The following is a 25,378-nucleotide window of genomic DNA, read 5'->3' on the forward strand; positions in this document are numbered from 1 at the left end:
CCCGCAAGGGGAGCGGGGGGTGTCGCAGCCCCGCGCGGCCAAACGGGCTCCGCACGGGTCGGGGGAGCGGGCATTGTCCCGCCGGGGGTGGCCGCGGGTCCGCTGAGGCCCTCGGGTAGGGTTGGGGGGGGGGAGATCGCTCCCTGGTGCCCGCTGCGCGGTGCAAAGCCGCGGGTGCTGTGTTGAGATCCGCTTGTCCCGTAGGGCTCGCTAAGGAGATGGGGAGGATGAAGTAGGTTAAAGCAGTGCAGGTAGCTCGGTGGCTGAGTTTAACACGCAGGCAATCCGCTGCGGGAACAAGTCGTGGCCTCAGAGAGCCGGGAGCCGGGTTGAAGACAGCGCAGCCTCGCGCTGCCCCGTGGCGTCCCGCAGCCGGCAGGAGGGGGAGAGCTTCTCTTCAAGGCAGGAGCCGGTAAAAAGCCGCACGTAGGATGCTGTGAGTCTGACAAGTTGTTAGATGCCGTCCTTTACCTGAGTGTGCTTGTGAGCCGGGAATGCACTGTAACGCCTCTTACAGCTGTAGCCGCAGCACGAAGGTCTCCTCTCAGTTGTAAATACAGGGTTAAGAAATTTCGTTACGTTAACAGAGGCAGAAAAACAACAGAGAGAATGTCCCCAGAGGAAGAAGTCAGTGGAGTTTAAGGACTGGGGATGACGAAAGGCTAAAGTCCCCTAAAAGTTGATTCTTGCTTCCTTTACTCACAAACGGTCCTTTTAATCCTTCAAGACCAAACAGAAAACAGATGAATCCAAATTCTTACCTCACACACTCTGCTGTAAATTCGGAGGTGAGAATCTAGTTTATGATCATTTATGGCCAGCAGTACACAAACAGTGCAAGAGTAGGAATCTTAGGTGCAGTAAAAATCCTCTCGTCTGAGAACTGAGTAACAGATTCTGCCACGTTTACCTATTTTTTCCCTGGTTGTCTCTTTTCTTGACCATTAATGTCTAAAGTTGTTCAGTCACATATCTTTTGCATCCATATTCACAGCTCAAGTTGTTTCCTTGTATCACATTCCATTTGAGGGGTTTTCCATCTCTATTTTTTCTATGTTCTGGAAGTAACAAAATGAGATGGTTACAGTGGTGGAATCCAAATGCATTAAAAAATGGAAAAAATTGTGGCAGGTGCTAATTAGGATTTTAAAATCGACAGCGTGTAAGGTATTTTAGAGTTCATTTTATTCAGAAGAATTATTAAATGTGTGAAGACGAAAGAGATGGATTACAGGAAAATTAAATGTAGGGTTTAACTGAGAAATAATCATTTTCTATGAAAGATAATGACTCCTCTTGAGGCTAGTATCAAGATTTATTGACCTAGGAGGTTAATATTGATCAAAACCAAGGCAAACAAAATATTAGACCTTGAAGTAGAGTAATCTTGATATTGAAGTCTTGCTGCTGACTGAACAGGTCAATATATCTGGGTGCCAGAATCTAAGGTTTTGAACACATAATGGTGGGGGATATTAAATATGTCTGACATGTTCTGTGTATACACTTTTTATTCTCATCAGCAGTAGTTACTTTATGGCTATGTCCTTCTGTATATAGCTATCTTGCACGGGTTCAGGCTTCACTCACAACTCTGGTTGCAAACATAATGGTTATCTTCCTCAAGCGTAACATATAGCAGTCTGAAATTAAACAAGTCCTTCGTCTATTCATTCACATATATAAATGATATTTTTAATAGCTTTCATTCCAAACACACAACACAGATCCTGGTGCTGCTGCTGCAGAACCACAGCGACAACAAACTGAAAATCTGTAGTGCTTCAATATATAGATCTGTCGTTATATCCAACAATTTGTCTATAAGGCCAGGGGAAAAAAAAACATTGAATTAAATTCTACCATAAGCTGACAAGAAGAAAGCATTAATCTTAGAACAAATAAGTTATCTGGATTAATTAGTCAATGAGGATAAAGGTCGGGAGGGCGGTAATTCTCACCTAAGAAGGAAGAGCTCATTTAATGCTGCATCTCAGCAGTGCCATCAGCTGCAGGGTCTTACCAGAGAATCTCAAACTAGGAGAGTCAAGGCTCCAACTACAGCACCAAAGTCAGTTAATCAGTTAAGGAAGGCTGGGGCTGAGCCTTTGTCCTTACCAGCAGAAGGAATACAACCTTTGCAGAAGACTGTAGCCCAAGCTCAGCATGTAAGATGTTCCAGGCTGTATCAATGAGTTAGAAATAAATTTCTGCCATATATGCCAGACTTCTAAGACATGAAACTAGTTTATAGGATATGATCAACAGTTAATGTGCTTGGAACAGAAGTTGCCTTTTTATTTCTGTTCATACAGCAGCTACTGTGACAGTGCTTTTTAATATCCCAAGGATCTATTTCTAAAACAACAAAACAATTCCCATTCGCTAATGGGAGTAGCAGTATATACAATATAATCTGAAGTCAAAGAGAATTTCAGTAAAAATAAGAGACAGAGGGGATTTATTTTGTTTATTCAGAAAACAATTCAATATGAAAACAATTGAACTGTCAGTACTTAAAAACTGAAACAAAGTGCCTTTCAATTTTTAAAAATTGTATTAAGTGTCCTGCTTTTCATTTGAAAGACTCCCTGAAGGAAGGGGAATTAAATAAATCTACTTGCATTCAATTATTTAGTAATGAACAATTTCTGAATGCCAGTGTGTAATGTTTAAAATAAATATTATGCAACTGTTAAATACAAATTTATCATTAGTCTTAATGCAAAATAGGTAAAAGCACAGTACTATACATTGTTAAAAATTAACACATTCGAGAAACACATTTCCATCTTCAAATCTTGATTTTTTCCAATTTTATAAATACAAAATAAAATAGGATTGGTTTCTTCTGATTTGCCAGTTAATGTACATCCTCAGGTGTTTAGACAGCGTTGGAATTCAAAGGGCTCATGTGAATTCCGTGATAAGGAATGTAATCAAATGCACATATTTATTATTCAGAAATTGAAGTTACTGATAGAAAAGCATCCCATTTAAAGTGCATTACATCAGTATGTGTCTCATTTACATGAAGTTATAGACATTAGAACTGAATGTTTGGCTGTAGATCCTGCCATATGCCATCTCTCTCAAGTCATCTCTGGGCTAATTTAAAACCATTCCACAGGGTGTAAAAAAATGGTCATTTTTTTCTCAGTCACCTTTGTTATGCTGCTTCACCCATCAGGCAAAGTTGTAAAGATGATCCAATTGGAAGAGTTTATTCCAAAAGACAGAGGTCCATAGCAATTTGGTTTCTGGGAGATTTAATTCCATCTGTACCCGTATGTTCTAAAAACATTGATTTTCCAAACAGTATTCTCAAAATATAATTCTTCCATCATCATTCACTATCAGAACATAACAAAATAAAATAATTTACACGTAAATTGGTTTTGAACTCTGTTTGTATAATCAGACTCCTATACAATTTTCAATTTTAAACACATATGATGCTCTTAAAATGCATAGGTGAATAAAGTGTCATCTTGATTAAAAAAACAGACATGAATAAGATTTCCACCACTTAGATTCCACATAACAGTCTAAGAAGAACATTGATCTTAATGAGCATTCCCAGAGCTCAGAACTCAAGAAGAATATTTTATGTAATATTTTTCTACGTGCTTACATCTCCACTTGCATCCTTTCATTGTAAATACGAATGTATAACTTAGGCCACACTGGTATTGGGTAAAGTTCAGAATTAAAATTCTTAATCACGCATTCTTGCCTTAAAAATCAGGGATTAAAATTCCACTATTAGGGAAAACTTCACAGGCTTTTCTCAGATAAATCTTATTAAGAACTCTGATTGTATCAAGGATCAAGCTATCAAATATGTTTTCAGTCATTCTCATCTTCACAGTTAATTCATCATCATCATAGTAAGTCCACTGAGATTCTTCTCTGCGGAGCTCCTGAATCTAAAATATAACATGGATATGAATGTTTACTTGAAGAACAAGAGCATGGTCAGTTCTAAAAGGCAATAAGAAGCTGTGCCTAATCCGACAATTTATATATGCAAAATCCACTCAAACCACTCATAAGAAAGGAAAATACTAGGTTATTATTGCAAGTGTAACAAAAAGGAAGTAAATAACTTGAATATCTGTTTTTTATTTTTTTTTTTTTAAGAAAACATGGTTCTCATAAAAGCATGAAAATTTCTAGTTAAAACCTGAAGTACACAAATCTGTCTGGGTGTCTGCTTACCAGAATAAGGTCCACTCTGTCTTTCTCACAGTTTCCATACTTGGTCATATTAAGAAGTTTTCTTTTCATTTCTAAGTCATTCTTTTCCAGGTTCATTATTTTAACAACTTCACCCTGAACAAACGTCTACAAAATAAGAGAGGCTGAAAAGAATTGTTCTCATTGGAAACCTATCACTGTGAAGTTTGCAAATGAGTGAAAGGGGCTAATGTCAAGATCCAAAGGGTCTAATGTCAAGATCCAGCTTCCAATCTAGAAACACCCTAGTGTTTGGGGAACAGATCTAGATGTAGCTAAGTAGTACTGACCAACCAATACATTTATAACATGAGATTAGAGGTTACACCTAAGATCATAACCACAGAGATTTAGAAGTCCAATTCCCATTCCTCTATTGAGCTCCATGCACTTGGAATATTTAGACTGATAAGCTCAGTGTATTCAGGCATTTCAGATCAATGCTGTTTTCTTCTCTAATCACCTCAGTTATAATGCCAGCACCCTCCCAACATCTTTGCCCTTGTCATTGCAATGTCTGCTCTCTTCACTGACTCTTGTTATTGTGCACTTTGCATTCCAGAACTTACCTTGACCTCATTGACATCTGCTCTTCTGCAGTGAGATCTGGAACAGCGAGATCCCAAATTTTCTTTTAACCATGGAAGTCTATTTGGATTTGCAGTTACTTGATATTCTGTACATAGCACCTCACGAGTCAAATCAAATATAACCTGTAACAACAAAAACAGTACCAAACTGAGTACCGACTCTGATACCCCTTCAAAAGTTTTCTTACTGTTTGATGAAAAATAAAAGGCTCCTGACAATATTTGGTCTTATGAAAGAAGAGCTCTAGCAAAAGGCTTGCATCATAGCAAGGATATCTGTCCTAGTAAAATTATTTTGCAGTTGATTAAAAGAAGCAATATATTTTGCAATAACTCTTTCAGTGTTCCTTTGCTATATTTAGTATTAGCAGCTAGAATACAAGTAGTAGCTAATATGATTCAGGCTACAGAATGCTAGGAAAAAATATATTAACTGTTTTAAAAATACCTGATTATACATCCTCTTGCTTTCTGTTTCCAAACCATTCCCTGGGAAGTCATTACATTCAAAATGCTTTGGCACACTAATTCTCTTGAAATTTGAATATATGTTTTCTGGAGTCCATAATTCTTCTACAGCAGATGCAGACAATTTTTTAACATATGAACTGTAATGTGGAACCACAAGAGGAACCTCCACAGTTTTCTTCCAAGGAGCTGAGTGCCAGCGATCCAATTTGTACAAGTACTGCTTTTGTGTTTGTCTTTCTAGGGTATGTTCATCAGAATTAGGCTGATCAAAATCTTCAGAGCTTCCAAAAACACCCGCATCAAGGATTTTTATAAGGAACTTCAGTAGGGAGAAAGAGAAAAAACAGATGACATACCCCGTATTTTTCCACAATTTTTGAGGTATTGAAATTAGCAAATTATTTAAGGTTGCACTTAAAACTAAGGAATCAGATTCTTTTACTCATGGGCTCAAAACAAGTGGGCAACAGAAATGCTTGCCTGTGTAGACCCAATTTCAGGTTGAACACTCAGACAAAAAACTTTGACTCTACTTACAGGCAAAGTGGTTTGAGAAGACTCTGAAGATGAATGAAATATCTTGTCTGCTTTTGCTCCATGTTTCCTTTTGATCTTCTTATATTCTTTAACTGCATCATCTACAAATTTAGTCACAATTCTTTCTGCTACTGTGTGACAACCGTGAATGCTAAGCATGTTGAAGTCACACAATGAAACATCAGAAACCTTTGCTGATTGCTCAGATAAGCTAGCAACTGGATTTTCTTTGACGAGAAACTGTTTCAGATTGTCTTCTTCTGTTAGGCCTTTGCCATAATTCATCACGTCTTTTTCAAAGGCACTTTTATGTTTGTGTTGATCTGTTTCAGAAAATGCAATTAATGTGTCAAATAGAAGTTTTTTATTGAGTTCACCTGTGATATCATCAGCAAGTATATTTCTTTTCTGATCCTCTAACAAGCAACAAATATTTTTGCCTGTGTTTACCCCATCTCTGCTGCTGGTCTTATTTTTCTTTAGAAGCACATCTGCAAGCATCCCTTGTTTTATTTGGGTAACTTCTGTTTTTTCTTCATCTGATTCCAAGCACATTAAATTATTTTGACAAAGGAATTCATTACACTTACACTGGTCAGAATGCGTGAACTTCTGACCTTTTCCAGACAGCAAGGCAACGTGTAACCTAGACTGGTTTTCTGGCATTTCTGATCCTCCTGCACTTTTTGTGTCTTTAGTGTTCTGCTCTGTTACCCCTGTGCCCTGTTCATCAGCTTCAGGGTATTTGCAGTCTCTTTTGAAGGATTCATCATCATAGGAGGAGTCTGAGTCTTCGTCCCCAGTGTTATTGGGACCACTGTTGTTATCCTCCAAGAGGTGTGAAATCTCATTAGGTCTGACAAAGATACCACAGTGCTGAGCACACTCAAAATATTTCACCCCTTTGTAAGTTCCAGCATGATCACCTTCAGCTTTGTCAAGTGCAACACCAGCCCAGTGGCCACAATCAAAACAAGTCCGTCCTTTGAACATGAGGGTTCCAGGCTGGGTCTGCTTTACTAACACTCTGTCCCCAATTTCAAATGATGATAATGGGTCATCGCCATCCTCTTCAGCTTTGGGTAGCGTTAAGTATGTTTCACATTGTTTCAGTGTGGAATCAGGATTTTTACTGGTCTGACCAGAAGAAGTGGGATTGGACACAGGCAGACACTCCAAATACTGTAAAGGTGTCTCATGTTCTCCTCCTCGGTATTCTGATAGTTCTTGTGCTAAGGAGGACTTATCTTCTTTAACTAAAGATTGTTCTGAGACATTAACATCCTGCACTGAAAAAACATCAGTTGGCTCTTGACTGAGCAGGGGAAATTCTTCAGGCCCAACGTTATCAAGTAATGGGGATAATGCATCCATTCTCAGTGATGTGTCTTCATCCATACACTGTCTAGTCTCTGAGACTGTCATTTGTTCTGGTGGAGATGGGAAATCATCCATACTAAAGCTAGAATCATCATTTTTCATTGCATTTACACCTAAAGGGGGAGGAGGAAGATCTTCACTTGGAAATGACAAATCCTTTTTATTAGAGGATGGCAAGTCAGCACTTCCATAGGACAGCACTTCATCAACAGGAGACAGTATTTCTGACAAGGTATCCTCACCAGCTGGAGGGAGGCCCTCATCACTAATAAAAATTGTATCATCTTCACCTTTGGAAGAGCAGTTTTCAGCTTGAAACAGTTGCTTTTTTGAGGAGGTGGAAGAAAATCCCTTCCCCAATTCCTTTGGGTCTTGCCTTTCAGTTTTTGAGTGATTTTGATTTCCTGGGGCCACCCTTTGCATAGACTCAAACGAGTAGGTTTCTGTATGTACTTCCTCAGAAATTCCTTGCACAGACGTGGGCAGAGATACAATCTTATCGAGTTCTCTGGATGCAAGTCTCTCATTCAAAAGCTGTGCATGATTATTTTGTGCTGCTGCATTTCTGGAAGACAGACATGCTACTAATTTACCATCTGTAATACCTTTCTCAGGGGGAAGAGAGACTGTGCTACTAAATTGGTCAGTAGCCAAATCTAGATGTTTCAAAGAATCCATCAGCAGAAGCTGCTTTCGCTCTCTGCTGTGATCCATTAATAAACTGTTAATTCCACCATCCTTTTTCACTCTGCTGGTTGTAGAAGTAGGCTTCTGCTGTTCAGAGATCTTAAATAGGCAAATACCATCACTGCCTAAAGAGCTGACAGCTGCATCTTTTGAGCTTTCTGAGGCTTCCAAATTTGGCTTATCCATTCCCTTGGCTGGTTTTTCGAACTGGAAGGGATCCAGTGGCTTTGTTTTGAAGGTATTTGCCTTGTCTGTTGGAAGGAAAGAAAGCAAATGATCAGGGCACCCCTGATCTGAGGCCTCTCCAGGGCATTTCTGGGAGTTCTGAGAGAGTGATGAAATCTTAGTGCTGTTGTCCTCTTTGGGTGCTTCATGTTCATTACGTTTGTCACTGTGTAATGTTTCCTTTCCAATACTTGCTGCTATTGGCATCTCTTTTGAAGTGTTAGGAAATGCATCATTGTTATCATAGATAAACTCTTCTGGGATACTGACATCTGTGTCCTTTCCATTTTTCACCTCTAATTCAGAGTCTGAAGTAGAGCTTTCTGAGATGTCAATCCAAACTGCAGACACTTTCTGAAATTCTGAGAGAGAAGAGTCTGATTTGGCACTTTCACATCTTGGAGAGAAGTTGTTTGACTTGGACGATGACTCAGCAGAAGCTAATCCTTTGCAAAACACTTTTAAAGTTAGTTCTTCATCAGAAGCTTCATGAGAATTATGGTTCAAAGGCTTCAAACATGGATTGTCATCCACACGATGGATCTCACAAGGGAAAGACACTTCAATTTCTTTAACTGGAACAGCTAAAAAAAATTCAGAAAAATATTTTATAGAAGTACTGATAGGTAACTTCTGATTCAAATCTGGTAATTCTCAGCAGTAAATTGCATTCAAAAGTCAGCAGCATTAAATTCACAGTCAACTTGAAGATTATTTTTAATATCAAATTGTACAAAACTGAGACATCAAATAAAGATGAAGAAATCAGTAACTTGGTAAACAAGCTAATACAATAGTGTCCAAGGTAGTTGATCAGAAAGGTTTGAATGCAGGGTGTACATTAAGATCTTTACTATTTTAGCCCAAAGAGGAACTTCACTACCTGGAACAACCAGCAGACTATTATCCTCTGTGAACAACTCCAGGAAGAATTATTACTCAGATTATATGTTAAGTAAATGCAGAAGCCACATTGGGAAAAGGCACTTCTTACCTTCTGAAGACAGAATTTCAGAAGGTGCTTTTTCATCCATATGCACAACTTCTGCTTTTCTCTCAGAGTCTGTGCTAACCCTGGAAGTACCACATTGTAATTAGATTAAAACTGAAGTTATAAAGTGAAGGCACTCAGTGGCATTCAAGAATGTTGGTGTAGAACATCAAATTTCTTTGGGTGTATTTGCTACCTACAGACAGCATAATACAAAATGCCTTTTTTTTTTTAAGCTGTTACTCCTGATGCTTTCTGTCTAGCCCAGCCTTCTGAAGACAATACTTTTTTTTTCTAAGTTGATTTCAACATACCTTCAACTGACTCCAAAAAATTAAACATCCTAAGAAAAACTGGCAGCCAATATTTGATGAATGTGGCATGTATTAAATCATTATTTTGGGAGAGCTTTTTTTAAATGTTATACAAGAAAAGAATCCCAGGTTAAGGTCATTATGGCCTGCCTCCCCCCTTTCCACAACAGAACCAACTATGGGCATTAAACCCAAACAAGGCAATGTTTGGCACATCGATAAGAAGCAGAATGTATAACAGGTGGTCTTGACCTTGACAGATATAGTACCTCTGCTGCTCCTGTAGTGAGTTTTCCTTCCTTAACTGCGCTTTCACTACTGTAGCTTCATTTGAAATCACTGCTGATCTTCTTTCCTTATCTTCAGTGTCAAAAGAAGGATCTTTCTTCTGTGTCTGAGTCTGAAGAGACTATGATCAAGAATCACTAAATTACACAAGGAAACTAAAGAATGCCAATGAATTGCTACTGAAATTCCCTCAGATTTAAGGACAATATGTTAGCTCAGTACAACAAAACCTCAATACAGCTTCAGCTTCTCAATGTGCAAGCTGAGTTCTGAGTGTAATATCTCCATGACAGCCAACACCGAGGATTTCTTCTGATGAAAATTTAGGTGAGAAAAGAAACCGTTAAGATAAAACTCTAAGCTTGCCACATACCTGAAACGGACAGGAGTCCTGCTCTTCTCTTGGAGTTCTGTGACTTCTCTGCTCCCCATGTACTTTCTCCACTGTCAGAGAATCACTCCCTTGATCTTCCACTAAGGATGGTGCATCACCACCTGAAACACAGGTTACTCAGCACAGAAGGCAAATACAAGGTTCTCCATCACCTCAGTCATGCTAAGTGCCACAACTAAAAGAATCTAAGGCTTGCTACTAGAGTTCATGTCACCTATGCACTCGCTCTAGGTTATGAAAGAGCATGAGACTCCTGCCAAATATAAAGTCAAAACGCTAATAGCGAAATTGTAACCCATTGAAATCCATGGGAAGCTCTCTTTACCTGAGGGACAAGATTTATATCAGACAGTTTGTTGTCCACATGCTAAGAGCGAGGCTTGAGAATCCAGTAAGTGTGCAGCCTCTGCAAAACTTCTGTCATTAAGAATTAGTAACAATGGTCTTGATTACAGACCTATAGTCTCACTCACTATGGTATCTAGGAGTAGATGCAGAAAGGTAGCTAATTAGAAAAACAAAAATATGAAATATTACCACAAAATGCAAGTATTTAATGATACAGAGACTATGCATACCCAGAACTCTATAAATTAGATAACCGGCTCATATATAACAGCCAGTTTTATTTTTATATGTTGTACTGAGAGCAAGAAATATGAACTGAAAATAAAATCTGGAAACAAAAATAACTGCAGCATGCGCTGTTGAAGTCTATATTCAACTGATCTATGTTCTTTTAAAGTGAACACCCTTAAATTATTTAAAAATGCCTCAAAAGAAAGTAAATTGTTAATGACACAATCAGAGTAAGTTATGATTTTGTTCTGAGGAAGCAGTGTAATCATATCTCATAATAAACCTTAGAGAGATCTCCACCATCTTACCTAGCAGTGATTTATACTTTAGGTATAGTGAGCAAGACACTTCGGTAATAAATGAGAAGATTGTCTCTCTTTCTGTCTGGATTAAAGTTTGATTGAAGTGGTTGAAACAGATTGGACATAATAGCATTAAATATGATTTACCTGTTTCTTGAGGAATATTTGCTGACTGAACCTGGCATAAGTTACACAAAGTAGAAAGCATCCCCAAGCTTTTTGCTGTAAACTTGCTGTAACAGGGATTAATATCTTCATTATCTTTAGGTTCTATCTTTGGGTTTGAAATAAATGCCTTTTCCTTCAGCACAGATTCCTAGAGCATAAATATGCAAGAGACAGAATTAACGTCTTAAGGGAAAGGGACTTTGCTGTTAGCAGACTGGCACAGAGATCAGAGATTAAAATCCACGTTTGCACTAGTCTTCATCTAAACATCAGTGTATATAGACTCGAAATATAAGTGTGTATATACTCTCTTTAGGGTAGTGTCATTGATGTAGGAAATACGAAAGGAACTAGTCTCTGCAACTACTATGGATAGCTGATAGTTTATTGCTTCAAGAGCAGGAGGTTTAGTTTCTCCTGGTGCAGCACAGCACTTCGCAGCAGGAGATGGCTTAAGCGTGTCATCACCAGTTAACAACATGGAGAAAAGGGAAGAGGCAGGAAAGCAATAATAAGTCAGCCCATGTGAAAAATTAGTGTTTAGCTGAAGTGCCCACAGTCAACACACAAGGTTATTTCTACTTGCCCAATGAGTCTTGTGCTGGTCCTGTCTTAAGGCAGATATAACCTGGGACACCATTACTTTAAACAGAAATGGAATTCCAGAGGTGATTTTTCTTACCAGAATCGTGCACTTTCTGCCATCTGTTGTAATGGATGTGGCTATAGCTTCATCCGTTCCAGCTGAGTTTGCATGTTCCAGATGTAATAAAATGTGATCCTGAACATTAAGTTCTGAAAAGTTACAGCATGAAGTTACAATATTTGAAGATTTGCATTTTTTTCCCCATGAGTAAATTGACTATTGTCTTTTGTTTAACTAATTCAAACTATAAATATTTTAGATAAGCACTTTTGACTAACTTATTTTTGCCCTACACATTCCTTGTCACTCCAACAGAAGCTGAAAGGAGCAATAACCTTATTCATCTAATTATCATCTTTCTTATCTTATCTTCTACTTACATAGCAGCAACTGTAATGCCCACTTCCAGAAATTTCTACATACGCTCTTTTCATCTGTGCACAGGTAGTAAGTACCTCAACGAGACAATTTATACCTTTGTTACACCTTCTTGCTAATCCTGAATAGATCCTGGTACCAAAACCCACACTGGAGGTGACCAAGGAGCAGATTAGCATCACAAGTTCTCTCTCATAGGCTAGTCAGCTTGACAGTCCTCTACTGAGAGATCATCTGAACTGCTCCAGAAAACAGCTGAGATTTCTACTTTTGCTCTAAGTCATTCAATTTGGCTAAACATTCACAGCTGGCTAGAAAAATCTTCTCAGAAGTCTTCTATGTCAGGTACCTGTGTTTTTGCAGTCTTTAATCATAAAGACCAAGCCTGTGGTTTGACTGGTGGCATCACACACTTTCCTGGTCACTGTTCCAGACACATCAGGACCTTGCACAACAAGGGAGCGCTCCAAACTTGGGGACTCCTCTGCCCATTTCTGATGTTGTACCGGTGTTTTCTTGTTCTCAGGAGAAAAGCTGTAAACAGTTAGACAAGGAATTAATGATTGGGAGTTGTTGTCATGTTCTCTTATTAATCATGATAAATCTATGCAAAGTCAATAAAGGTATGAATTAAATGTTTCTGGTAGCCCTTGACAGTACCTGTAGAGTGCTTGCACGTGCATAAGTTTATAAAACAGCAAATTATTTCTCTGTTCTCCTCCATCTCACAATACACTATTTTATAAAGTCAGGTTTCTTATCTTCATAGACAAGAATAGGAAGAGACCAAAAAAAAGTCATCAGCACTGAAAAAGCAAAAATAGTCATACTCTGAACCTGAATGATGCCAGCTTGTCTATTTATAACAACAATTAGAAGTTCTGTATTCCTTGTTTGTAGTATTTAATATCTATTAATGAAACTCCAAACCAGCAGCTTTTCCTGCATGTTGGCAATTTATTTATTGTTTCGGTTCACTTTTATTTTACAAGCACCTCCCAACCCCTTCCATTCCCTTACAGCCCTGCTTATTAACTGCCTTCCTGATCAGTATAAAATATTAACATACCCGCACTGGTGGATAGATAGCATAATTATCACTCTACACAGGGAACAGATCTATATGTAATAACGCAGCAGCCAGAGTTTGGGTGCATTGAGCTCCACCAGGCCCTGTCTGCCCTAGACATACTCTAATATTCAGTGTTCTCCTATGAGTAGGCTTGTCAATAATAAGAAGTGAAAGCACAGCCAAGAAACCTTTTAAAGATTCTTGTGACTTATAATCAATAACACCATGAATTATAGATCAGTTCCATGCAGGGATTTATTTGAAAGCCTTTCCCTGTGGGGAACTTAAGTAAATGCACAGCCCTGACTCACCAGTCTGCAAAGGGTCTGGGTAATACTGAATGAAAGGGGTTTTTAATTCATGTAGATATATATTTGGCTTCAATTGTATCTTTCCGTAAACTGTACGTTTGTTCATCTGAGCTTGTTTTGGACAACTGCTGTTTTGAGCAGCGTGAATACTGCTGAGTCCTCACCTGCACCGCTCAGCGCCTCCTGCTCAAGGTGAAGCAAATAGGGATGTTGGGGATACAGCATCTGGGGAACAGGAGGCCAATGATTTCTCATAACAGTCTCACCAAACTCCTGAATTACATCTGACTGCGGGTATTTTACGTGACATCTCTAAGTATCAATTTAAACATAAAAGTAAGCCCCATGTAGTACAAGAGCCTCCTGTGATTAAATCCCAAGTGAAACACAAACCTGCCCCTAAGGGGTTAAGTGATACCTAGGCTTAGAGCCAGCAGATGACAAAGGAGTGAATTTCACCAATTAAATCAATACATTTCTACTCATTTCATATGGGTATTTTGAAGTTTAATTAACATATAGTTGCAAAGTGCTTCAGGTTTGTACTTAAAAGCCATCATGAAAGTGTGAGTTACCATTAAATGTTGTATGTCATCATTAAAAAATATCCAGGTTATTAATGCTATGTGAACTAACTGGCCTAGGTCTGATGTCAAAGCTACATTTGTTCCTAATATTACAGTGGTAGGTCCCAGTCCCACAGACTTTACACTTAACTGACACTACTTAACAGTTCATACTATAGATAATCTTAGTGAAATGTTGTACCCGTGTGCACAAAAATGCAGTTTAAAAATGAAAGTGTAAAGCCTGCAAAGCTTTCTCAAAGCACAGAGGATTACAACACTGAATGCAAGAGTACGGAGACATTCTAATGAAAGCACAATGGCCTGGAGAACAAATATTGCTCCACCTTTTACACACAGAATTAAAGTTTATTACCTAGTGCAGCCCTTTCCATTCCTTCTCATGTGTAGTCAGTTTATGATGGCAGATCAACATGGCTTTTTTTGTGCATGAAACAGGCTTCTTGAACTTGTTATGATAAATCCAAATCACAGTATTACGTGGTTACATGTGATATATATACACACACACACACACTCTCCAAAATTCAGGCTCAGTTTTTTTTTGTTGTTGTTCTATTGAAGGAGCTGGTGTTTGTGATATAAGACGGAACTGAGATTATAATGCAGCTACCTTTGTAACGACCAGGAAGGAGTATAGGAGGGGTGGGCATGAACATCAGATGGAGTCCCTAATAAACAGTACAGCTGGGCTAAATAATGACTCAAATACCTTTCACGTAAAATCCAAAATTTCAATTAAAACACTTTTCCCCCACGCACAGAAGAGCACCTCATCTTCTTAAAGGGTAGAAAAATCTGAAAAAATACACTGGTTCTTACTGATATACTGAAATGGTAAATGTATTTTACCTGAAGAGTTTAGCAAGTGGTATGTAGAGGTTCTCCAGCTAGGGATCCAGATTTTAATTTACTTGGTGCTGTTCACATACCTTGCAATAAGCTGGTACCTGCCCCAAGGAGCTTACTGTTTTAGGCATGAGATGGTAGATTAGACAGATAGAGGACGCCGATCAATGAGATAGTATCGGTCAGAATGTTAAGCAGTGATCTTGATGCATCAATTGCTTGACCACAGAGGTTTTCAAAACTTATCATTATAAAACTCCCTCTTGGGAACATTTAAAGCTCACACAGTTATCTAGGCTATAACTGCTTCTGTCTTTTCTACTGGATTGATTTTTGTCTTCAGTTACCACTGTGGAAAGGGTTGTACTTACCTATCGTACTTCTTGCTTTCTTTGTTCTTTAGCTGAACACAATTCTTTTTATCCCCAGTCATATCAGGCCTTTCTGAGCACGCTGTAGATTCTGCCAAGGAGTCGAACGTAGAGCTAGAAATCTGTCTTGTCTTTGGCTTATTTGCTTCTTCAGTTGCTGGGCTCCTTGTAAGCTAAAAGGAAAAGGATAGTGCATAAGTTTTCACCTGGGTTCCTTAGTTGCAGTGTCAGTTCTTCTGACTTCAGTTATTATCCATTCAAAAAAAAACACAGAAACAACAACACAAAACAAAACACAAAATAACACAAAACTCACAAGAATTCTTGTAACAGTCTCATTAGGACAGCAAAAGTAATCAAAGGGCTATGACTGAGTTTAGTGGTAACAACCTTAGGTGAGAATTGAATGTTCTGAAAGCGTTGAAGTACCACTGCAGATCCAGATAAGATCCTCTTATGTAAGAAACTATCTTAGATTCCATTGAAATAATGAAAAACATGTAATCCTTAAGAGACTAAGCCCTTCCTTGGACTGTAACACACAGAAGTTCAAGCCTAACTCTACATGCAACTGTACAACTAAAAGCTATCACTCGTAAAGTGACTTAACCTTTTTCTTCCCAGTCAAATTATGCAGCTCTTCCTGGAGCTGTGCTGTTGAGTGCTGCATCATTAAGATTTCTCTTTGCTGCTTTAATAAAAGCTTCCTTTCTTGATGGGCTGCCCTGTAGAGATTTTGCAGGTGCTGTATTTCTACCTAAACAAAGCAGAAAAAGGAAGGAGTATAAGAGCAAATATAGTAGAAAAGAGATATACTTAAAAAACACGTCTAGTATTTATTAACATAAGGCAATACTACTCTTAAAGCATCCAAATAATTCAACATGCAGGCTATTTTTTGTTTGTTTCTAAAAGGATTTTTTGGGGGGGCTTTTATTTTTCATTAATGCTGACAGATGGGTATCTCTGAGAGGTGAGACCTTTGGAAATGAAGTACCTTCAGGTCACTCAGAAGTATAGGATGCTTGTGGTACCATTTGCACAGGAACTCCTTGAAGCAAAAGAGAGGCTTGTACTACACAAGGAGTAGAATAGAAGTCTTGTGTTTACTGTGTAATTATGAGCCCAGCATTCCTTATGGTCAGGAAAGCAGACTAAAATTAACTTGTGGATTAAATTCATACATTTCAACATGAGACGCATAAATCTACAGAAATCAGTGGAATCCTACGTACATCAGGTGCTATTTCTTATGGCACAAACAGAAAGATACACAATAACATTGGAGTAGCACAAAAAAAAGTTCTCTCCCCTGTGAGACTTACTGAGTGTGCAGGAAACAGAGCAATAACACTAGTGACCTTTTCTCTTAAGAAAAAATAAAAAATTTTGCTCCAGCAGCTCCAGCCACCTCCCAGCGTTGCATCTTTCTACCACACACAAGAGGAAGCCTGGCTCCTCTTGCTGTAGCATTACCTGCTCCTGTTCCAACTCTGTTAAAATTTTGTGCTGCTTCTCAGCCACAGCAGAGGCTCCCTTACTATCCTGCAGGCTTTCCAGGCAGCTGAAAACCAGAGAAAGACAGGCGTCACCGTCAGATAATTTATTGCCATGAACATAAAAGTCTTGAAAAAAAACAAGATCAGGGACAGGAGCAAAGCTTCTCTCAAAACAGCCCTCAAGCAGCAGTAGCCATGGGAGGCTCTGCAGCAGCTCTGCTGGGCTTTGGGGACACCCAGGGCCACCCAGTCTGGAGCTCTCCTGAGGTGTCTGGGCCTCTGGGGGAGGCCCAGCGCAGGGCACTGACTGGTGAGGGTCCCCAGCAGGGCCTCAGCCCCCCCGGTGGGCTCTGCCCTCAGCCCCAGCGGGGTGCACCCATTGCTGAGGGACACCTCACACTGGCAGGGCTCACACCACGCCTGAGGGAGGGTGTAGCAGCCGTTTCTGCCATGCTCTGAAGGGAGTAAGAGCGTGCAAGCTCCTCTCCTTAAGAGATACGGATTTTGTACTTGCTCCTTTCCCCCAAAACAAGTCAGTGTCCAGCCGCTCCCCTGCAGACCCGTCCCCTCAGGGCAGGCTTGTGGTGACCTGCCCCCGGCCTCACCGCTTCTGGTGGCCCAGCCAGGCCAGCTCAGCCCTGGCTTTTGCCCGGAGAGCTTTTCTGCGGAGGTTGAGGAGGGCAGCCTGGTGTCGAGCTCGCAGCTCCTCTCCCCTCAGACACTGCTCCGCCATGGCCAGGCTGAAGCGGCAGAACGTGCTGGAACTCCCATAGTGCCGGCCGACTTCGCTCCACTGGGGACAGAGCAGAGTACCACAGTTACTGGAGAACTGCTGTGCGAGTGGCAAAACAAACAAAAAACCGAGAACTAGGAACGCCCCGCAGGCCAGCAGTAGAGCTGGGGTACCTGGCTGTCCAAGCTGGCCTGGTCACTGCTCTCTGCGGAGCCGTCTGCTGCACCAGGCTCCCCGTGGGGAGCATTTCCCAGAGGTGACGACAGATTCAAGGCTTGGTGGACGTGCAGCAGCTCCCCATCCTCTGCCGGCAGGGATCCTAAGAGAGGAAGATTTAAAGACTGTAAGTAAAATATTTCTCTAACAAAAGGGGAAAAAAATGGAGTGATGTATCTTGTTTCTAAACATGAGTGTTTGGGCATAAAAAATGAAGGTTAGAGCTATATGCTTCTAATACGCTCCCCGCAAGAAGCCGTTCACACAGTACATGAGTTAGCATCCCTTTGTGAATCCAAGGAGTCTCTGCAGAGACTCAGCAGCCAGGCTTATTCTTGTGCTGCCTTCAAAATTTTCAATGTCAGTTTGGAAGTTAACAAAATTTGTAATTAAGTGTTCTAGCTCCTGGATGCTATGCTATGTCTTAAGCAATGCTAGAAAGTGTTTCTTTACTCAGAACCACCAAATCCCTTAAATCTGAGTTCACCTTCTTGAAGGGTTGAGCAATATGAATCCCTTCCTCCTGGAGATTTTCTTTGTTCCACTATTTTGGGATCCACTGGACTGTGATCTCTTTCCATATTCAATTCAGATAGTTTCAGTGAGTGCATCTCTTCATTACTGAAGGTAGGAAAGAAAGGTAATTTTTTCTTATTGCAGTCAGAGATTCAATTTCAGTCCTTAGCTTTCATAGAAAAGTCTTCTGAAGGCTGAATATTTTATAAACTAGCATGGTGCTTATTTTTATGCAATACTGGAAGCTTTACCTGTGCAAATTTCCTTTCTGGTAATTGTATCAGTAAGAGTCTAAGAGCAACTATCAAGTCTTTAATCTATACCACTTCAAATAAACACAAGAATGTGCACATACAATATTTTCACTCATGCCAAGGTATGCGATGGTAAAGCAAAGTGAGGAAAAGGATATTCTTTCTCCATACATTTCTCAAAGGCGGTTCTACCTTAAGAAAAAAAAATACACGAATTCCCCTTAACCCTGGAAAGATGTTTCTCCTATGGTTTGTGCATCAATCGGAGTAGAAAGGCTATATCACAAAGATGGATACTTCACAGCAGAAGTTTGAATGATCAAAGGGATTAGACCCTAGTCTTGAAGACATCGGGACTGCCATGTAAGCTGCTAAACAACTTGAAACAAATATCTGTTTTAGGAACAATGCACAGCTCTAGAGCCCCAAGTCATTCATATGGTCAAACCACAAGCTAAACCACTTGAGTGCCTCGCTGTGTACTTCACTCTGTACCTGCCAGATGCGTTGTCACCTTCAGACTGGGATCCTGTCCATGTTTGCTCTGTATGGTCCAGTTTCGGCACAGAAGAATAGCTGCCTTTGGAGCTACTGCACAGCTGCAAGAACAGAAGTTGTCCATAGACCTGAATGATCTGTTTGGAAGGCAGAACTCCCCTGCTCCCCCATCCTCTTAGATACAGATGTTTTCATAAATAATTTTCGTAGTTCCTAAAGAGCTATAGTAACTAATGAGATGGATACTATGCACAGTGAAAGAACTGTGCGGGCATATGGAAGAAAAGTGGTGTAACAGCTCACAAAATGTTTCTTATTTAGAGCTCTGTTCATGGGAGTTGGGGTACTGTGCTCATCCCAAGGGCTTTAAAAAATAAATAAAATATCAAGAGAATTCATTGAGCTCAAGTATCTTCCTAAGTAAGTGTTCTCAATGATGTAAGAGAGTTTCAAATTGCACATGAGGCCTGAGCTTATGTTTATGTATGTGGAGCTAGTTTTTTTATTCTAACAAATAGTCGCTGAAGTCCATCAGTTTCTACAGGACTTCAGAATCCAGTGCGGAAAGGTAAACAATTAATAAATAGCATGGTATTTTTTTCCTGAAATTGTAACTTTTGGTTGCGATTAGCATCTCACTGTGCTCTCTTGCATAAACAGATATCACAGTAGTTATCTCCTGAGGACTTAAAACCTCTTCTCTTGATTTTACAAAAAAAACAAAAGCTGCAGTATAAGTAATTTCAGAACCACAATCCAAATGACAGCCTAAGGGACTTTGTTACCTGAGAGATGTGGGTGCTTCTGAAAACATTACCCTGATCTACATTTCTTACCAGTTCAAAAAAAAAGTTTGGTTAAGGGACTCTAAGTGAGATAAAAAACAAACCAAAACGTAGAGATTGGAGGAATGTTTTGCTGAATTCAGAAGCAATAGTACACAAACTGAAATAACTTGCCTTTAAATTGTCTTGAAGCAGGTCACTCAAGAACCTCTGGCTTTCTTGAACCTCTCGCTTTGCTTTCTCACTCAGCACTGTAAGTTGCTGCTTCTGCTGGAGCTGATGGGCCTGCATTAGGAAATAGCATGCTATAAATGATATTCTAACTGAGCCACATGATTCCTCAGAGCTGGGCCCCAAAGGGCAGCAAACTTCAGAAGAAGGCAGTACAGGTACCATACCACCAACTCCTGTTGCACCCTGCTGCCTTTAGAAGGCAGTCTAAATGCTGCTTTAGCTAGAGCAAAATAACCCATTCTTACCTACCAGAGCTAATATGTGATTTATGAGCAGTGAATTAAGGTCAGCACATCCCCCTTGCAGCTACATGGGTCTTATGAACCTGTTGCAGAACCAGCTGATGCCAACTGATTACAGCCTAATCACACCTGGGTCCGGGGGTAGCTAGCACCATTTATTTATTTATTTATTTATTTAACCAACCTGTGATAGCAGCACTGGCATTGCTCTTTGTGTAGGTTGCTTACTGTACCTTCAGTCTGTGAGCCAGTAGGAGGGAGGTTTGTCTTAAATTGTCCAGATGGCTCCTGTGTTTCTCCTCCAGTTCTGCACAGCTAGGGTCTCCCGCACCTGCAGAAGCTTAGAAAATAGATGTTAACTGTCACCATTACTTAATAAAAAATAAAATAAAGCCTGTGTTCCATTTAATAGGTGCCAGCTGAACAAAGTATCAGAGGTTACTAGAGGGAGGCAGTGGAAGCAGATTCTTTCAGATTCTAGTGGGTTGTTGCCCTCAAAATGCATTTCTGTGCTCTCAAAGTCCATGGAGATTTAAGGATTTGCTAGTATTTTGCTGGGAGGGATGGCTTGCTGGGTTGCAACTGAGGCTGGTGCACCCTGTAAATAATTTAACAGCATCGTGATATTTTTCAGTGGGGTCCCAGGGCATCTGATCCACAACTCTGCTGCATTTCAGATGTGGCTGTACTTCTTCTAACATGCCTGAGTCTTAATACACAGACTTAAAGAGGAGATCGCTGAGAGGGGAAGGCGGCCATGTACATGGCTCCTACCTGCATTTTCCTTTTGAATCCTTCCAGGGCCTGTTTTTGGAGGCCTCCCAAATCTGACATCTGCCTTTTTTCCTGGAATAACTTCTCTGCATGCACTTACGTCTTCTACCATATCTGAAGGAGGGAATTGTCGCTACCTCCAGCCTGACAAGAAATCTGTTAGCATAAACTCCCGCGAGTACTGGGGAGAGGGAAGGGGTAGGATTCAGAGGGGGCCAGCCCCAGGAAGCAGAAGGATGGAGGAGCCATTCCCTTTCCAAGCCACACCCTGGCCTGAAGTCCAGAGGGTGCACTATTGCTGCTCTTTTTTCTCCCTGCTCCTTCTCTGCACCGTCAGAATCAGACCCACCAGTTACAGAAGAAGAAAAACTTCCCAACCTCTCTGGGATCTCTAGCAGCATCACGCGTGCCCCTCCGTCTTGCAGCTTCTCCCCACAGGGGGTGCAGACTTGTCTTCTCTCTTTTGTCACAGGGGAAACAAGCCCGTGGAAAAAAGCTTTTGCTTTCAAGTGGGGTAAATATCTCTTGTTGCAGGTGCACCTATTGCACTGCTGCTTCCTTATTGGGACTCTCCTGTCTGTCTTTTACAATGTAGGTGATGTAATGTTTACCAGTGATATGTTCTCGGCTGCTCTGAGCTTCTCAGATGAATTGCTAAGCTTATGCAAACAGGTTGAGTGTTTACTCTGAGCTGTGACACTGTCAGAGCAACCAGAGTCATAAATGAATTGAAGTGTGGGTCATAAATAGAAATAGGTTTGACTTGGAAACGTCAGATAAAATCTGTAGCCCTATTCAGATTGTCTGAACCCAAATTACCCCATGCCCCAGGATAAGCCCACAACATGCAGGGCTTGGTTTTGTTTTAAATACTGAAGGATTCTTAACTCGGGAAGGATCAGTGATGTGGGCTTCTTTGCATGCCAAAATGCTTTTCATGTTTACAAGGATGTGAGTGAAATAAAATGTTAATGCTTCAAGCCTGATACAGATTTTCTGTTAGAATGTTGCTGCGTTTTTATAAACAGCTTGATTGCGAATTTCACTTCCATCTTGGAGCGTTTCCAGTTATCAAAGTTTTTTACAATAGGAGGCTTTTCTTAACCCCCCTAAGACTGGGTGAAAATCTTATCTTTTATGTAAGTAATACATATCTCCTGGTTCTGGGTGGTTGTTTGAAAAGGCAGAATCACACTGACTGATTTAGAAATCACATGGCCATTAAAGAACTTTTTCATTAAAAAAAAATGTTTTAACCCCAGTCTTTTCAATTCTGGGACCGATTCAGACTCTTTAATACTTATAGTTGCCAGACATAATTTTGTGAAATGGTATATTTAGGAAAATCCTATGGGTGAAAGCGCCATTATTTCTACAAGAAAGTTTTATTACTTGTTTTAAGCAATGTAATAGAAAAAAAGTCAACAGCTCTTCAGTATGTATACAGATAGCTCATCATTTTCGAGGCTAGATGAGGATGCCCCCTTAAATACAAAGAAATAAGGTAACCTTATACAAAAAATTTACAACCTGAATCTATCGACGCTAAGTTGTCTGAGTAGTTTCATTGCTAACATCTGGGCCATTCTGAAGTACGGGAATCTGTTACTGTCAGGAAGTATTTTCAATTTGTGCTTCAAACTGAACAATGTTATTGCTGTTCTGCTCAAGGACTGACCAATGGTATTGATCTGAAGGTGAATAAAAAGTTTGTTCTGATCTGTTTTCCTTTCCCTTGAACACAATTTTCCTAACCGTGGCTGTTGCCAGATGCATTTCTTGTGTCGTGACATCCTGCATCAAAGAAAATACCATCTGGCTAAACTTCATGTCCTCTTACCTTATGATGAATGGCATTTTACTGCATACCCAGATAGCTTCAATGTTCATACACTCAGTCTTGTTTTTTACAGAATGCTATTTATTAAATCACTTTCCGCTGCACCTGCAGAATCTCAGTAAAGCCCTGTAGAATCTCTGTGACATGTAATTAAAAAAGCTGGGCTAAAAGTCTCATTTTTCTAATCACTTGAAGCTAGGCAGAGGCACTTACTGCTGCTTTACTCAAGGACAGCTTTTCCTCTTTCTGCCCATGTCAGCAATCAGTCCAAAGCAGTTATTACAAAACTACATGCTTGCAACTTTCGATAGAAGCACAACTTTGACTACGTTGATCGCCTGGAGGTATATGAAGATGGGTTGAAAATGGTGCTGAAAGGCTGCTGTGGAACGGAGCAGCAGATCCACGAGTATCTGACCCACTTGATACCCAAGTCAGGCAATCCTTCTCTCTCCAAAATTACTGCACTGTCTCTGTTTCTTTATTATTTAGTGATGCTCTTCAGGCAAGGGATGAAATGCTACCCATGTGTTTGTTCGTGTGCAGGAGCTGAGCCATAGCGTGCAGGAACAGAGCCATAGTGCTGACAGGTGAATGGAGATACAGAAACGAGGTTTGCTAACTCCTGACCACAACTGAGATACGCAGCACAAACAAATAGTGTGGCTGTTCGGCCCTTCTCTAGCAAGACCTGAGCCACGAGCAATCCCTGTGCAGGAGACTCTAAACCTGAAGGCTGTACTCATTTACCAAGGAAAATCAATGGGCTCATTTGCATTCTCGAGTACCTTGGAGAATCTGGATTTCCGTACCCACCGGATCAGTTTCTTCTCTCCTCTATAAATACAGCTGGCATCCCACTTGTCGCCGAAGAGTTGCTGCTTGCTAAACTAGGGATTAATGCGGCCTGTGCTGCTCCTGTCCTCTGCATGTTTTGTGCTTACATCTAAATCCTCCAGTGCGTAGGGTTGGCCGGAGTTCAGCTTCCAGCCAGATGTTGCAGCACATGGCAGCACGTCTCCCTGCGACTGACCCTTCCCCGCGGGGCATCTCCCATACAGAGCAGCCAAGCAGCTCTTGCCGCAGGCTGATGGGAGAGAGACGGGCCTGAATCCAGACCTGACCGGGACTCTGAATTCCCATGAAATGTTCCTTCTATTTCTCACCAATTATAAAATTCCCTCAGCTCACGACACTTCCAGTATTGATAACAAAGCCCCAGCCTGTATGGCAAAGCAACTCGGGACGCAACAGAGCAAGAAATACTCCCTTCTCCACACGCTTTGTGGTGGTATTTTACAGGAGGCAGCACATTATGGGGTAGTGACACGGAGAAGTACCGAGTCCTGACTTCTGTGCACACACGGGTGCTAGGATGTTGTACCAGCCGAGCTAGAGCCGTGCAAATACAGTTTGTGAGCGTATGGAAAGAAGCAAGTTCAGAGAGAGAAAGCTGGTGTCAGAGGAAGTGAGAGCGATTCTCGAGAGCAGTTTTTGTGCTGCCTGTCACAGGGTCACGAAGCATCCTGTGCTTCAGCGCTGCCCTCATTGCAGACTGCGCTGGAGGTGGTCGTGGAGCTCACCGAAGCTCTGCCAGACAGAAACTTCGTAAAACAGGAAAAATAGCGTAGTAGTTTGAAGCAAAACACAAAGAGGTCTCTTGTCTCTAAACTATCAATCAGAGGACAATTAGCTGAAACCATGCTGTTAGACTTGCTGATTCCATTAGTTTAATCATTTCTCCCTCTCCGACAAGCAAGAAGGCAGCTCCCTCTAGTGATACGAGAAAGTAAGTCAATCGGCTGCTAAGGGGAAAGATGTTACCTATGATTATTTATTTTTATTTTTTGTAATCCAGGATAAAATTGTGTGTTTTATTATAATGGGTAGCATCCCATTTGGTTTCCTAATGCCAATTACTTTAAACCTGTAGCTATGCTGAAGATTAAACACTAAGAAAATACCTGTTTAACAATGAATTTCAGCTTATACTTTGTTGTCTCTCAAGTACAAAAAAAATAAAAAGGGTCTGGCTTGCTGAAATGAGCCTTCTGGTTCATACTCCAAACACAAGGCTGTAGGAAGGGCATAGGCCAAATTGTTTTAAAACCACTTCGTTCCCTTATTGAAAAGCGATACAGAAACCTGGGTACTGGGGCTGTATTCAGAGGGGGTGCTGCAGTAGGGAGGGAAGTACAGCTCATCTCAGCTCCATCCCTGGGATAAGCAGAACGCACAAACCACTTTCGTGTCAGCTCCCTCGGTTATGCCAAATTCTGTGCCCAAACCGATTACAGGTGTGTATAAGAGCAAGGTGAGATACTTCCCAGTGATCCCCGTGGAAATGCTTTGTGTTGCTCACAGCATGTGCTCATAGCATTCACAGTTCTGGATTTTGTACTGGCAGT

The 25,378-nt window shown here is 40.6% G+C and overlaps 1 protein-coding gene across 4 annotated transcripts in view; it reads right to left on the minus strand.

The window, feature by feature from the left end:
• Nucleotides 1-2,446: 2,446 nt before the first annotated feature.
• The window catches only part of CCDC187 (coiled-coil domain containing 187), a 42,432-nt gene continuing 19,500 nt past the window's right edge, over nt 2,447-25,378 (minus strand). For all 4 annotated transcript variants that reach the window (XM_080562525.1, XM_080562526.1, XM_080562524.1 and 1 more), the window contains 20 exons: nt 20,590-20,696; nt 20,055-20,165; nt 19,093-19,196; nt 18,315-18,448; nt 17,785-17,930; nt 17,484-17,671; nt 16,856-16,943; nt 15,990-16,136; nt 15,380-15,552; nt 12,539-12,723; nt 11,848-11,960; nt 11,145-11,313; nt 10,096-10,217; nt 9,704-9,843; nt 9,124-9,203; nt 5,838-8,713; nt 5,278-5,619; nt 4,809-4,952; nt 4,222-4,347; nt 2,447-3,929 (listed from right to left, as the gene is read on the minus strand). In XM_080562525.1, the coding sequence (XP_080418651.1) occupies nt 3,738-3,929; nt 4,222-4,347; nt 4,809-4,952; nt 5,278-5,619; nt 5,838-8,713; nt 9,124-9,203; nt 9,704-9,843; nt 10,096-10,217; nt 11,145-11,313; nt 11,848-11,960; nt 12,539-12,723; nt 15,380-15,552; nt 15,990-16,136; nt 16,856-16,943; nt 17,484-17,671; nt 17,785-17,930; nt 18,315-18,448; nt 19,093-19,196; nt 20,055-20,165; nt 20,590-20,696 (5,687 nt within the window). In that variant the 3' untranslated portion in view covers nt 2,447-3,737. The remainder of the gene's footprint in view (nt 3,930-4,221; nt 4,348-4,808; nt 4,953-5,277; nt 5,620-5,837; nt 8,714-9,123; nt 9,204-9,703; nt 9,844-10,095; nt 10,218-11,144; nt 11,314-11,847; nt 11,961-12,538; nt 12,724-15,379; nt 15,553-15,989; nt 16,137-16,855; nt 16,944-17,483; nt 17,672-17,784; nt 17,931-18,314; nt 18,449-19,092; nt 19,197-20,054; nt 20,166-20,589; nt 20,697-25,378) is intronic.

The sequence above is a fragment of the Anser brachyrhynchus genome, assembly GCF_964034855.1.
Source record: "Anser brachyrhynchus genome assembly, chromosome: 19".
Classification (NCBI taxonomy): Eukaryota; Metazoa; Chordata; class Aves; order Anseriformes; family Anatidae; genus Anser; species Anser brachyrhynchus.